The sequence below is a fragment of the Myotis lucifugus genome, unplaced genomic scaffold (genome assembly GCF_000147115.1).
Source record: "Myotis lucifugus unplaced genomic scaffold, Myoluc2.0 scaffold_145, whole genome shotgun sequence".
NCBI lineage: Eukaryota > Metazoa > Chordata > Mammalia > Chiroptera > Vespertilionidae > Myotis > Myotis lucifugus.
This window is the reverse complement of record NW_005871193.1, coordinates 2,710,484-2,726,188: the sequence shown is the minus strand read 5'-3', so window position 1 is coordinate 2,726,188 and position 15,705 is coordinate 2,710,484. Positions and strand designations below refer to the sequence as shown.

The window sequence follows — 15,705 nt, the reverse complement described above, 5'->3', positions numbered from 1 at the left end:
ACAGAATTTTTTTTATATTTGCAACCATAGTAAAACAAAGATTTATATTTTTGATATTTATTTTATATATTTAAATGCCATTTAACAAAGAAAAATCAACCAAAAAAATGAGTTCACGTGTCACCTCTGACACGCGTGTCATAGGTTCGCCATCACTGTCTAAATGTTGGAGTTTTTCACGACTTGATCTCAAACTATACGTTCACCTTAAGCCATATCATTCATGCCTATGGCTCTGAATAGCATTTCTTCGAAACGTTTATGTTTAGCTCCATCCATTATTACTTGCCTTGGAAACCCGGGATGTCCAAAAAGCGTGCCCCCGAGCATACCAGTTCCCCAGGAACCTCCATGCATTTAGCCTTTTTTTGCTAGAAACTCCTTCTTTTTCCTCACTTGCCACTTTCAAACCATCTGTACATCCTGCCAAACTTCACCTGGACTACATACCCTTCTTACCACTTCAATCATCACCATCATCTCACTAGGACAACCACGTCCCTGCAAAAGCTACACCTGTCATGTCCTCAGAGAAGCCTTTCTAGTTCCATTATGAAAAATCAAGTTTATGTGTTATGTCTCCTCATCTGTCTCTCTGAACATTTTACTTTTTCTTCTTGGCATATCACAAGTTGTACCTTACATATTTACTATCTGATGTTCTATTTCTCCGTAGCCAGACAGTAAGCACTGTAAAGGCCGTAGCTATTTTACTTGCCACTATATCCCCAGCACTGAGTACAGTGCCAGGTTAGGGGAGCAAGTGAATGGGTTGTGTATTTGTTCTCTTTCAAACAATTCAGGTTAGGTGAACAAATGAATGATTTGTGTATTTTCTCTCTCCCAAAGAATTATGTTCTGTAAATGATAAAAAGCATCATCTTATTGGTTAGATCCCATTAAACATCTTTTTTTTTTAACTCCTGGTTTAGTACTGTTTAATTTATAAAATATTGCTTCCCCTTAAAGAAGCCTTTTCCTTTTGGTTGTTTTTTTTAGAATATGAAGGAGATTACTCAATTGGGCATTAGAGATAGTCATTAAATATTAAAATATAGGAAAATGTTCAAAACATACATAATACAGTTACAACTCATTATATGTCCGGATACAAAATGGTTTTAATTTCATCTAGCATTATTTGAGACAATACTGCCGTTTCAAACTACTACATATTTCAATAAGAATGGCAAAATGATATATATTAGACAATAATTTTAAGGCTATTTTCTTATATTAAATATTGGTGATATAAAATGTTAGCAACTGTAAGATAAACTACTACACTTTGAAATAACTATGTTGTAGTTCTGAAATGAATTCAATGTGGAGAAAATAATAACAGTTTAAAAGGATGATTTAAAATGTGAAATGCTTTTCAAAGTATGCAATTTACTGTGGGATTTTTTGCATAGTTTACCTAGAGTGAACGTCTATATAACAGAAATGCAAAAATGTAGAAAGATAAAGTCCCCTTAAGCAAAATCCCAAACTGGAAATCTAACATACAAAATTGATACATAAGAAATAGTGTGACATAATGATGTCAAATTGTTTGGGCACTGTTTCATGTTTTTTGATTACTAGTTAAATACTTTATCATTAATATGTTTTAGTGCCATTTAAATACTTTTAGTCAAAACTCTGATTTTGACAAGGATAATACCAGAGAAATCTACTTTGAATTTTGGAAAGCTTTTTCTCCCTAAAGCAACTGTTTTGAGTATGTATCATCAAAAAATGCAGTCTACGGTGATTTATAAACAGTGGGGGGAAAAAGCAAACATCTTCCTTCATTTTGTTAGGTTTTCCTATTGAGGTTAAGTTCTCAATCAATATGCCCTCTTAGTCAAAAGCAAGTTTTGATTTCTGTGTTAATAGGTACAAACAACTTCATTCCACATCTGTCATTTCTATTCCATCACTTTCTTTAACATAAACTACTGAACCCACGGCTTTCTCAGAAAGAGAGCCTGGACCAGTCTCTTTCTCTCTTGTAAGGTTTTCTTGGTTTGGGTCTTCTAATCTTATTTTCTTAGTGTTTTGAAATAACTGAGTCACTGGTTCCAGCTTGCTTTTCTCAGTCCCTTGCATTAATTGATCATCCACTTTTGCATCCATACACATAGCAGATAACTGAGTAGCAGATTTACTAACAGAAAATCCCATTGGAAGAGCTGAATAAATATAGTAGTGGAAACGTTTCTTCAACTTGATTGCTTCAACTTGATTGCTTGAGAAAAAAAAATGGAGACAAGTGAATACAGTGGGAATTTCAACCAACTTCATGGCACTGTTAGTGTTAATGGAATGTCATGGTGATGGATCCATAAATATAAAGTAAAACACTGCTACATCTCAGTGTTTACTTTTTCTCTGTGGGAGGGATCACAGATTCTATAGATTCTTTGAAAGTGTTTTAAAAAAGAATTGATCAGATTTTATGTTTCAGCACCTTTCAGAAAATAGAACTTCTCTACTTAGCCCTTTCTATCATTCTTGCTCTCAAAAATTTTAATTAATTATTAATGGGTTAAAGTAATAATTACTGAAGTCCAAACACTTTGCTAGTTGTTCTCTAAAAAATAAAGATGGCCAAACAATTATAAACATTTACCAAATAATAACACACCATCAAAATATATGAGGCAAAAACAGACAGAACTGAAGGGAGAGATAGTTCTGCACTAACAGTTGGAAACTTCAATACTCAACTCTTAATAATGGATAGAACAACCAGACAGAATACAAGAAAATAGGAAAACCAATTAAAATAAGTAGATTTACCAACATATATAGAACATTCCACTCAACAACAACAGCATACACATTCTTCTCCATATGCATGGGACATTTTCCAGGATGGACCACGTTTTAGGCTACAATATGGCTTTCAATAGATTTTAAAAGATAGATATACAAAGTGTCTTCTCTGATTACAGTGGGATGAAGTGAGAAATCAACAACAGAAGTAAAACAGGAAAATCCACAAATCTGTGGAAATTAAACAATACACTGAAACAACCAATGGATCAAATAAATCACAAGGGAAATTAGAAAATATGTACAGATGAAACTAAATAAAATAAATAAAAATGCAACATAAAAATTTATGGAATGCTGCAAAATCAGTGCTAATTGGGAAATGTATAGCTATAAACACCTTAAACAAACAAGAAAGACCTCTAACAACCTAACTTTACAACTTAAGGAACTGGAAAAAGAACAAACTAAATCCATAGTTAACGGAAGGAAGGAAATAGTAGAGATCAGAGCAGAGATAAATGAAATCGACACTAGAATAATAGAAAAAATAAAATCTTTGAAACAAAAGTGGTTTCAAATGACAAATCAGAAATGAAAGTCGGGGACTTTACTACTAATTCTACAGAAATAAGCATTATAAGAGAGTGCAAGAATAACTACATGCCACAAAATTGTATATCCTTGCTGAAATGGGCAAATTCCTAGAAACACAAAACCTACCAAGATGAAGTCATGAAGAAACAGAAAATCTGTCTAGCTGGAGTAGCTCAGTGGTTGAGCATCGACCTGTGAACCACGAGGTCATGGTTGGATTCCCAATCAGGGCACATGCCCAGGTTGTGGGCTCCATCTCCTGTGGCAAGCATGCAGGAGGCAGCCGATCAATGATTCTCTCTCATCATTGGTGTTAATATCTCTCCCTTGCCTTTCATCTCAAATCAATAAAAATATATAAAAAAAGAAAAAACCAGGAAATCTAAATAGACCTATGACTACTAAGGAGATTGAATTAGTAATAATAATAATAAAAATCTCTAAACAAAAACAAAAGCTTTTTTTATGCTATTGTAACATTTAAAGAATAAATCATACCAATCTTTTGTTTCCAAAAAGTTAAAGAGGAGGGAACATTTTCTAACTCATTCTGAGAGGCCGGCATTACCCTGATATCAAAGCCCGGCAAACAGTGCAAGAAAACTACAGACCAATATCCCTTATGCAAAATCCTCCACAAAATACTAGCAAACCAAATACAACAGCATATTAAAAGCGTTATATATCATGACCAAGTAGGATTTATTCCTAGAATAAAAGGATGATTCACCATATGAAAACTGATTAATGTAATACACCACACTACAGAATAAAGAAAAAGAACCACGATTGTTTCATTTGATGCAGAAAAAGCATTTACAAAAGTCAGCACCCTTTCATGATAAAAACACTCAACAAACTAGAAAAAGAAGGAAACTAAGTAAAAACCACTTGTGAAAAAGTCATAGTGAATATCATATTCAGTGGAGAAAGTGTTTGCTCTAAAATCAGGAATAAGGCAAGGATGCCCACTTTTGCCACTTCTATGCAACATAATACTGGAAGTTCTAGAAGAAAGAAGTAAAAGGCATACTAATTGGAGAGGATGAAATAAAATGATCTGTCTTCACAGATAATTGGATCTTATATGTAGAAATCTAAAGATTCCACACACAAAAATTGTTAGAACTAATAAATGAATTCAGCAAAGTAGTAGGATACAAAGTTAACATGCAAAAACCTGTTGCATTTCTATACACTAACAATGAACCTGAAAAGGAAATTAATAAAACAATTTCAGTCCTAGCTGGTTTGGCTCAGTGGATAGAGCATCGGCCTGCAGACTGAAGGGTTCCAGGTTCAATTCTGGCCAAGGGCACATGCCCGGGTTGTGGGCTTGATCCCCAGTGTGGTACATGCAGCAGGCAGCCGATCAATGATTCTCATCATTGATATTTTTATCTCTCTCCTCCCTTCCTCTCTGAAATCAATAAAAAAATTCCTTTACAGTGGCATAAATACAATAATAAAATATTTAGAAATTAACCAAGGAAGTTAATCCAAAGATTATGACTGTCCAATAAGAATATGCCCACCAGACAGACTGGATGGAGCACTGCATAGAGTCCTCACAAAGATATTGGTTCTGTAATGGGGCCAAAACAGCCCTACGTAAAGACTGTTTTGGACCTAACAGCTTAAAAGCAAGCTTCTAAAGCAGCAGTGTCCAATAGAACTATTTTCAATGGTTATCCAATATAGTAGCCAGTAGCTGCGTGTGTACATTTGAAATGTACATAATACAAACGAGGAACTACAGTTTAACTTTTACTTAATTTTATTAACATACATTCAAATAGGCATTTGTAGCTAGTGGTCCCTATTTTTGACAGGGCAGCTCTAAAGGGTCACACTGTTTCTAAGTAAACTTAGCATCTCAGAACAAAGCCTAAATATACTTAAAGAAACACAAAAACCTCCAGCACCTAACAATGTAAAATCTGCAGTGTCTGGTAGGCAATAAAAACTTATGAGCTATGGAAACAAGTATAAAAATATGAATGATAAATAGGAGAGAAGAATTAGTTGACAGAAGCATACCTAGGAATGACACAAATGATAGAATTAGTATGCAAGGACCTTGACAGCTATGTTAATATATATTCCACATTTCCAAGAAGGTAGAGCAAAGCGTGAGCATGGTGAGGTAAGAAATGGAAGTTACTAAATGAAAATATACTTGATGTGAAAAAAATCCCATGTGGATGGGATTAACACCACCAAAGGAGAATAGTGAACTTGAATATATATCATAGAAACTATCTAATTAAAAAATAATACACAGAGCACCAAGCAACTTAACATGTGCAATTGGAGCCTCCAATTTTTTTTAGGTAACCAGGGGTTGAAACAAAAAAAGGCAACATATCGATTTTTCTTAGTAAAGTTTGTGAAATGATAGAGAAACTAAGGGAATAGAAAACTGAGACCTTAGCACTTCAGTCAGAAGGAAGAGCGCAGAGGTACTATGAAAGGGTTAATTGGGGCAGGATGCAGCACTGACCACTCTGGCTTTTCATCGAGGGAAGAACATTTTTACTTTCTTGGGCTGGGGAAGAAATTAATAGTCCTTAATATTTTTTTTTTAAAGGAAAATCTTCACATCCTGGTTTGACCACAAACTGATCTTTTCCCTACATTATTTCCTTAATTAAGTATAATTATATTTCAGAGGAAATGTACCTCTTGGGACCTCTGACTTCTTTATCTAAAATAGCAGCAACACTCAATTTAATATTTTAGTATCTTGCTATACTTACAAAGTATACGATATGGCAAAATAAATGCTACAAAATATGAGAAAATGTAACAGCACGCATAATGATGAAAAAAGCCAGGGCAGAGAATGGAAAAATATATGGCACTTATATTTAAATGTACTTCTATGAAGAAATTTGTTCTAACATAAAATTTGTTTATGCACTGCAATAATTTATATTGGAAAGAAATGAGTACTTACCCGGCAAAAACAGGAACGGTTAGTCTCTTCAAATGTGAGGTTACTTTTGAAATACACAGGCGAATACTAAATCAAGAGAATCAGAGCACAGCTTTAAAAACCTAGTTATCTATTCCATCTGTGAAAAAGACAGGGAGATAAAGCCACCATTAAAGTTCAGAAACCTGCGGGTTATTTGAGAAACGTGGGGCATATTAAACATCAAGGAACATAAAGACATTTTTTTTTCCAAGCTGGGCTCCCGATTCAACCCTGCCTGGACCGTGCCAGGCTGACCGGGGCCTCGGGTCTGCAGGGCTCCCCAGGCTGCAGGCCACCGGTGCTCACCCAACAGCCGGCCCTTTCCCTGGTGCGGCTGCAGGACCCGACCTGGGAGGCTTCCCCGAAACCACCGACTTTGGCAGGAGCGCGCCAACCTCCCAGCGCCCAAGAGCAGCTCTGGGGAGTCACGAGTTCACTGAACGTGGATCCCGAACGGTGCTTGATCTCCGGGAAAAGCGGCTCAGAGCCTTAGCATCAAAGAAGCAGGTGTTCCAGAGCTTTGGGAAGGTGGCGGAAGGACGCACAGGCCTGCGCATGCGCGTCCCTTCCAGCGCGGTGGCCGCAGCAAGTACAGTATTAACTTTGAGTGCCAACCAACATCCTAGGAACTATGCTAAAACTGCCAAGGCATTTTTGCTGATCTTACAGCAGTTTAGGAAAAAAATTATGAATCGCAAGTAAATGAAGTTACATATTCAATTTTAGAACTGCAAACATTCGGCATCATGAGTAATCTGGTGCCATCTGTCAATAAAGAGTGAACTACTAGCATCTAATAGTGACACTGCAGGAGGATCGCGATCGCGCTCCTGGCACTTTTGGCGAAAGACAGGAGGAGCGAGATCGCGCTCCCCGACACTAGGGGTTAAGAACTAAGTGGTGGGAAAGGGGTGGCGGCTAGTTACTAGGAGACGGGACGCTCCGGGCGGGGGTTGGTGGTGGTGGTGGAGGGAGACGTAGAGGCTCTGCGCTGGCTTGAGCCTGCGCGGCCTGGCTGGACCGGGAAAGGCGTTGCCTAGGCACCTGTGAGGACTGGGAAGTGGGTCCGCGCGTGGCTAGGTGCGTGGGTGCGCGCGCAGGTCTCGAAGTCCCACGAGAGGGGGGGTGGAGCCAGGTACGCGTGCGCACAGGGCCTGCGGGCGCGCGGCTGGGAGGCGGAGCGAACGAGGGGAGAGGTGGAGGACCAGCCGGCTCAGGTAGAGCGGGAAGGCGGGCCCTGCAGCCCGGGGCCCCCCAAACCCGGGGTTAACCCCCCCCCCCCCCCCCCTCCCCCACCGCGCCCGCTTCTCCCCCGGGCCCGTCCTCCTCCGCCTACCCCGGGGCGGGGCCGGGTCGATTTCGGGTGGGCAGGGCGGGAGAGGGGCGGAGGATGGAGGTGGGTGGGATCTGGGTCCCAGGCGGAGGCAGGGCCTGGCCGTCGCGGGGTGGAGCTCCGAGGAGGGCGGCTGGCTGAGGACAGCGAGGGTGCGTTTGGAGCTCCAGGTAGCAGCCCGGTGATGCGCCCGGTCGGTCGGCGTCCAGCAGCTTCTGGGCGGAAGGCCCCGGGGAGGGCAGCTGCCAGAGGGAGTGTGTGTGTGGCGGGGGTCGGGAGCTGAGGGTGACCCCGAGGCAGGTAGTCACTGCTGCAGCGGCGGTGGGGGCGGTTGCAGGCGGAGTTGGGGTCCGGGGAAGCCCTCCGGGAGCAGACTGCTCCTGTTGCCCTTTCGTAGGGCTTTAGGCTTGAGCCCAGTTGCTATGGTGACCGCTACGCTTCTTGCAGAAGCTCTCCGCTTGGATGTCGGGGTGGAGGGTGAGAGACGGGGGACTGCGGTTTAGAAACGCTGGGGAGTGGAGCTGAGGAATTTGCAAGTCAGATCTGTGAGTTCAACCTGGTTTATCCTGACTCCTATAAGACCTTGGGAGTTAGAGCCGAGATTACAAAGGCATTTGCATGAAAATCTCATATAATTTCAGTAGAAATTGTACACAGGAAAGGCAGGTAAGCTGGCTTTTGTTGAAAAAATAGTTGAGACAAATGGACTAATGGAGGCCATCAAGGACCTGATACCTAAATACGTATAGGAACACCTTTCTTTTTCTTCTTCTTTAAATAGTCAAGAGTCGAAGCTTCAGGAAAAGTTTGCAAAGATAACGGCGTCCAGGAGTTTTCCTTGTTCCATGCATGCCGTTGTATCTCAGAGTATTCGGTGTTTTAAATGTCCTCTACTGGCATTTCAACTACACTGTGTGTGTGTGTGTGTGTGTGTGTGAAATTCCTGTAAGGAAATAAATAAAATAACATGCGGTTTTTAAGTAGAAGAAAATAGGTCAGTTATAATATATAATAATATAAAAGTGTCACGCCATTCAAATCTGCCTCCAGGATAAAACTGATTTTTGTTTGCATTTTAATGAATGAATGAACGAAATCGGTCTTAATTAGTGGGAGATAATTCAAAAGGTACATCAATGAAATACAGTGGGGCCTTGACTTACGAGTTTCCCGACTAACGAGTTTTTTGAGATACCAGCTGTCTCTCGGCCGATTTTTTGCATTGAGTTGATAGAGTAATTTGAGTTAACGAGCTCCTTAATGAGCTCGGTCTCAGAACGAATTAAACTCATAAGTCAAGGCCCCACTGTATTTAATAAACTTTGCTGACATTATTTAATGGCAGCTTCCCAGGTATATCTTATTTTATCTTATGAAAAAAAATCACCGCTTTAGTCCAGCTTATAATCAGTTGTAGAGATTTTCTGGACTCTCTTTCTGTCTTCTTTTTAGTTGCTTAGTGCAGTTTTAGGTAATTTGCTTTTAAAGTACTCCAGATACAGAAGCAGTTAGAGCAGGTGTTACTTACTCCCTTTTCTCATCACACGCCCTTCTCCCCAGATGTAGGCACTCTGACAGGCACTTCCTTGATTTTCCTTATAGTTCTTCCCTCTTTGTATGTGAACATACACATTCTAGTTTGGCTTGCTTTTGAACTTTATATAAATGGAATTTTAGTAAGTATTTCTTTGCATTGTGTTCCTTTATTCGACATCTAAAAAAAAATTTATTAGGGAGCCATTGGTCAACATGAACATATAAGTTTCAGGCGTGGGTTTCTGTTACAAGATCTGTATATTGCACCATGTGCCCACTGTTAGAGTGGCCGAAGGAAGAATGCACGAGGCCGAAAGGGGTAAAGAATTATACATTTATTGTTAACATCTGCTAGCAGAAGAGCTGAGATCAAAATGGCATCGGGGCAGGGTAGGGGGAGCAGGATATTTATGTCTCTTGTAAAGGTCAGACCAGGTGCAGGTGGGGGTCAGGTGTAGATGGTCCACTGGAAAGTGGGTGAGGCAGTTTATAGGAAACTGAAGGCTGTTAATCATGAAACCTATAATGAGAATAACAGGAAAATCACCGGGAGGGGCTCTTGCCAAGCCAGGCATCATGGAGCACAAGAATGCCTAGCACCCACCACCCAAAGTCAAATCTTCTCCTGTCGGCATATACTGGGACCTCCTTCTCCCTCCACCGCCTTCCCTCCAGCAACCACCACACTGCTGTTTATGTTCACAAGTGTCAATTTTATATCACACATATGAGTGAAGTCAGCTTTTTCCGACTTATTCATTTAGCATAATATTCTCAAGGTCCATTTATGTTGTTACAACTGGTGCTATTTCATCCTTTCTTATGGCTGAGTAGCATTCCATTGTGTATATGTACCACGTCTTTCTCCACTCCTCTATCGCAGGACACTTTGGTTGTTTCCATGTCTTGGCTACAGTGAATAATACTGCAATGAACTTAAGGGTGCATATATCTTTGCGCATACATGATTTTGAGGTTTTCAGGTATATACCCAGGAGAGGAATTGCTGGGTCGTATGGTAGCTCTATTCTCAATTTTTTGAGGAATGGCCAGACTGCTTTCGGTAGTGGTCGTACCGGTCTACATTCCCACCAGCAGTGAATGAGGGTTCACTTTTTTCCACAACCTCACCAACACTTGTTAGTGCTTGTCTTATTGATAATGGCTAATCTAGCAGGTGTGAGGTGGTATCCATTGTAGTTTTGATTTGCATTTCCCTAATTGTCACTGAGGTTGAACATCCTTTTATATATCTACTCGAGGCCCGGTGCACAGATTCGTGCACCAGTGAGGTTCTTTGGCCTGGCCTTCGGGGATCAGGCCAAAATGAGCTCTCCAACATCCCTTGAGGGGTTCTGGATTGCAAGAGGGCACAGGCCAGGCCGAGGGACCCCACTGATGCACGATTGGGGCTGGGGAGGGACTATGGGAGTTTGGCCGTCCGGGGAGGGACTGCAGGAGGGCTCCAGGGTGTGTCTGGCCCATCTCGCCCAGTCCCAATTGGCCGGACCCCAGCAGCAAGCTAACCTACCGGTCGCAGCATCTGTCCCCTGGTGGTCAGTGCACGTCATAGTGACTGGTCGAACAGTCGAATGAACGGTCGGACACACAGCATTATTAGGCTTTTATTATATTGGATTGGCTGTTCATATGTCTTCTTGGGAGAGGTGTATATTTTTAGCTCCTCTGCCCATTTTTTGATTGGGTTGTTTGTTAGGTATTGAGTTTTATTAGTTCTTTATATATTTTGGAAATTAAACCTTTGTCAGAGCTACTATTTGCAAATATCATCTCCATCTGGTGGGCTGCCTCTTTGTTTTGTTGTCAGTTTCTTTGGCTGTGCAGAAGATTTTTAGTTTAATATAGTCCCATTCATTTATTTTTGCCTTTACTTCCCTTGCTTTTGGGGTCAAGTTCATAAAATGTTCTCTATGACCAAGGTCCATAGGTTTGGTATCTATATTTTCTTCTCTGTAACTTATTATTTGGGTCTTATATTTAGGCCTTTGATGCATTTTGAATTAATTTTTGTACACGGGGACAAACTGTAATCCAGTTTCATTCGTTTGCATATGGCCTTCCGGTTTTCCCAGCACCATTTACTTACTTATTTTTAATTTTTAAAAAATATTTTTATTGATTTCACAGAAAAAGGGAGAGGGAGAGAGAGAAAACATCAGTGATGAGAGAGAATCAACCATTGGCTGCCTCCTGCATGCCCCACACTGCAACCCAGACATATGCCCCGACCTGGAATCAAACTGCAACCTCCTGGTTCATAGGTCAATGTTCGGCCATTGAGCTACATAAGCTGGGCGCCAGCACCATTTACTGAAGCAACTATCTTTACTCCATTGTGTGTCTGGCTAAATGAATATTGTATCTTATCAAATGCTTTTTCTGCATCTATTGATAAGATCATCTGTTTTATATCCTTCCTCTTGTTAATGTGGTATATTACACTGATTGATCTGCATATGTTGAACCACTCTTGTGCCCCTGGAATGAACCCCACTTCTCCATAAATATTGTGTCAATTTACGCTGCCACCAGTGATATATAAGAATGCTAAGTATATCCAACTATTTTATCTTTGACAATGTGATGATTAAAAAATAGTATTCAGTGTTGTTTTAATTTGTATTCTTCTAAATGGTGAGATTGAATATTTTTAAATCTTTTTAAAATCCATATAATGAAATATACATATTTTGTCAATTTTTCTACTAGGATATTTCTTTTCCTTTTTTATTTATAGGAATTATTTATATATTAGGGAAGTCAGCCCTTTGTGATATGGGTAGCAAACATTTTTGTTCATATCCCAAAGCAATAATAAATAGGCGGTGAACGGTGACCATATTGGAAAACACAGGCCTAGCGGTAGACTCCTTAATTTGCTGCTGACCCAGTGTTTCCTTAGTAGAGTGATTAACACGAGGATAGGATGGGGTATGTATTTTTTTAAAGGCATGTTTAATATTATAGTTTTATATTTGAAAAACACAAAAAAAGTTTTATAACAAAATTTTAAGAAAGTAAAGCTTGCTGAAATCTTTGCTGGTGTGACAAGGTTAAAAACAATTTTTTTAAAAATATATATTTTATTGATTTTTTACAGAGAGGAAGGGAGAGAGAGAGTTAGAAATATCGATGAGAGAGAAACATCAATCAGCTGCCTCCTGCACATCTCCTACTGGGGATGTGCCCGCAACCCAGGTACATGTCCTTGCCCGGAATCGAACCCGGGACCTTTCAGTCCGCAGGCCGACGCTCTATCCACTGAGCCAAACCGGTTTTGGCTTTTTTTAAAAAATATATATTTTATTGATTTTTTTTTACAGAGAGGAAAGGTTAAAAACAATTGAAAATGTATCTAAAAATGTTAATTTTCAAAACTTGTGGGAAATCACAAAGCTGTTTTTATTATCATTATTATTGTTACATTAAAATGTATTTTATTTCTTTTAATCTCTATTGTTGAAAGTAATTCATGTCCCCCTTTCCCCCCTCTTCTAGACTGCCCCTGTCCCCGCCCCAGGCCTTCCTTGACTGAATGCCTCAGTATTATGCCCATTCTTTCCACTAGGTTACCAACAAAGAACATGATTTCGGTCTAGGGACTCCAGTTTCTGAAACTGTAAAACACCAGAATACTCTCCACTTGAACAAGAAGTCAGAAATCAAGATAAATTCATCTCTACACTGAAATTACAGGTTACATTTAATTTATATATGTATTTCTCAGAATTAATTTGGACTCGGGTGTGTTTTAAATTAAGGAGATGGAGAATAAATATTAATTCAGTGCTGGTTTTATGTTTTTTTTATGGGTCTAAAATAATTTCATTTTTATCTGAACCATTTTGACACACACAGATTCAGAGTCAGTGAGTGCAAACTATGTGCCCAGTGTTATATTAGGTGCTTTCAAGTACATAATCTTACTTCATCCCGGCCTTGTGAAACAGTGAGGCTACTTCTATTTTTACAGACATGGAAGCTGAAGTTCCAAGAGGTTAAAGAATTATGATACTGGACTAATGAGTGATAGAGCTAGGATTCCTCTGAACTCCCCAGTTAGCTAGGATTCGAACCCAGTTCTCTGAACTGCAAGTTCGGTATTGTTTCTACTCTCCTGGTGCCTGATCTGTGGTGTAGCTCTTAATACATGCCATTTAAGGAAACGGCCACTTCTAGGAAGAAAGAGTAGGCTTACTTTTCCCTATTTTCCCTACTAAGTACAGCTAAAAAACCCTGAACATTATGTATAAAACAACCATAGGACAGTGAGAGGTGAGAAGAAGGAAGTCGAGTCAGGGACCTCAACACACAGTGAATGACACATGCGTGAGTTCCTGGATTTTCTATTTGCTCCATATATTCCAGGCAGAGTGCTGGAGAAACTGGCACTCAAAACAATAGGTGAAGACAAAGAAGGATATCAGAAAAGCTGTCTTTTTCTTTAGCCAAAGGACTGGGAAAGGGACAGCCTAGCAAGGCTGACTACTTTTAGACAATAACTGCCTGCCCTAAGCAACACGATGGAAAAAACGATTCCTGCCAGCAAGGGCTAAGTAAAGAGCCTAGACTTCTACCCTTGCCAGGCTGCAGTAAGGAGCTCCAGCTGCACCTCGTAGTCCTCCCCAAGCCCTTCCAACTTCTCCATCCCGACAAGGTGGTATCAAAGAAGAAGGCTGAGTTGAGAACTAAAACTTTTGTGCCCACAAGGCAGTAAGGGCAGTTCCTAACTCCCTACTGCCAGTGGAAACGACATGGGGAGCCCGCACATCAACCCCCAACTGGTAGTACGAGGTGGCCCCTTTCCTCCTGGCTGGAGTGGAGTCAGAGGAGACATAATGCAGAATTAGGGCTTTTACCATGACCCAATAGTAACAAGCTCACCCACCCACAGTGGCTGTGGAGGACTCGTCAGAGCAGTAACGAGGCATCCCTGTTCTTCCTAGCTGTTGTGGCATCAGCAGAGGCCTAGTGAGGAGCCTGAACTTCCAGTGCATTGAATATAGTAGGTGCTCAAGAAATGCTTGTTAAATACACAGTGAGAGGCAAATACTATAGAGAAGGATCTCTGTGCCATTACTTTATCTCATAGGTATTTCTTTTATGGCACTTAACGTATCTTATTGGTGTTTTCCCAAGTAAACAATAAATTCTCTGAAGGCAGATACCTAACCTGACTTTGTATCTTTGGAATTTAGCATAGTTCCTGACATATAATCATTGTTCAGTGGGTCTAATACATACATTTGTCCCCTTAAAGGCATTTGGATGTCTTTGCGATAGAAAGGTCTTTTCTTCATTCCTTGATGGTTTGTTTGATAGTGGGCTGGAAAGGAAATTTGTGATCTTCCGCATTAGTCACAAATATTTGATTGATTTGGTATTTAGCTTAGTCAAGTAAGTTATTGATGCGTTCAAAAGGACTTTTGTAAACAGTTAACATATTTAGGTAACAACAGAAATTTAGTTATAAGGAAGGCCTAATTGATGATACTAATTATTAAAATGAAATAATCTTAAGACCATGGTTTCTTTTCTTACAGATATAAATATTTGACAGTTTTTCTAATAGCTTGGTTAAAAATCAAAAGTAATTAAGTTCTTTTTTATTTCTTCAGACATATTCACATGGCACAAAATTTATAAAGCAAAAAAAGATAGATAGTTCAGTCTCCTTGCCAGGGAAGCAAACCTACCTTTCTGGTTCCAGTCACCTGGTTGTTCTCAGAGGGGAAGCTAAGGAAATATTTTAATATGATTATTTTCTTTCTAATGATAACAGATTGAAGATCTCAGACAGACAAATCATGGTTTGGAAGATATGTTAGCAAACTCTTGGATAGTGAGGAGGTGGTAAGCAGTCAATAGACAATTTAACGAGCCACAATGAGCATCTTTGTAAAGAATTGATTAAAATTGACCAACTAGCAGAGCAACTAGAAAAAGAGAAAAGTTTTGTGGTGGATACCCTCAACAAGGAAGCTGAAGAAGCAAAGGTATTAGATTTACCACTTATAGGTTTAAAAAATTGACATATAACATTATATTAGTTTTAGGTGTACAACATAATGATTACATATATATGTGTGTGTATATATCTGTATATGTATGTGTGTGCATATATATATATTAGAGGCCTGTTGCACGAAGATATTCGTTCAGTAGGCCTTCCCTTCCCTTGGCTGCTGGCACCAGTTTTCCTCTGGCACCCGGGACCCAGGCCTTCCCTCTGGCTGGGCTCCTGCCAGAGCCCCCCTCCCCAGCCGTCAGGCCTCGTGGCTCCACTGATCCCAGGGCTGTGAGGCTTCCTGGCTCTGCTGATCCCGGGGCCATGAGGCCTCGCTGCTCAGCTGGCTTCGGGGCCGTTTGGCTTCGCTCCACTACTTGGAGCCTACGCATGCAAATTAACCACCACCTTTGTTGGCGGTTAATTTGCATATCGCCCTGATTAGCCAGTCTTTTATTAGATTAGATA

General features: G+C 40.2%; 2 protein-coding genes across 2 annotated transcripts in view; one reads left to right on the top strand and one right to left on the bottom strand.

Moving 5' to 3' along the window:
* Positions 1-1,235: 1,235 nt before the first annotated feature.
* CUNH2orf15 (chromosome unknown C2orf15 homolog) lies at positions 1,236-6,897 on the bottom strand. Its single transcript, XM_023759001.1, has 3 exons — positions 6,770-6,897; positions 6,320-6,385; positions 1,236-2,233 (listed from the first exon to the last, which is right to left on the bottom strand). The coding sequence occupies exons 1-3, from the start codon at positions 6,895-6,897 to the stop codon at positions 1,894-1,896; spliced, it is 534 nt and encodes a 177-aa protein (XP_023614769.1). The 3' UTR covers positions 1,236-1,893.
* Positions 6,898-12,812: 5,915 nt separating this feature from the next.
* LOC102435970 (testis-specific gene 10 protein-like) overlaps positions 12,813-15,705 on the top strand; it is a 59,429-nt gene continuing 56,536 nt past the window's right edge. Inside the window, exons 1-2 of the mRNA XM_023758924.1 lie at positions 12,813-12,926; positions 15,013-15,226. The gene's annotated coding sequence lies outside the window, so the exon portion shown is untranslated. The remainder of the gene's footprint in view (positions 12,927-15,012; positions 15,227-15,705) is intronic.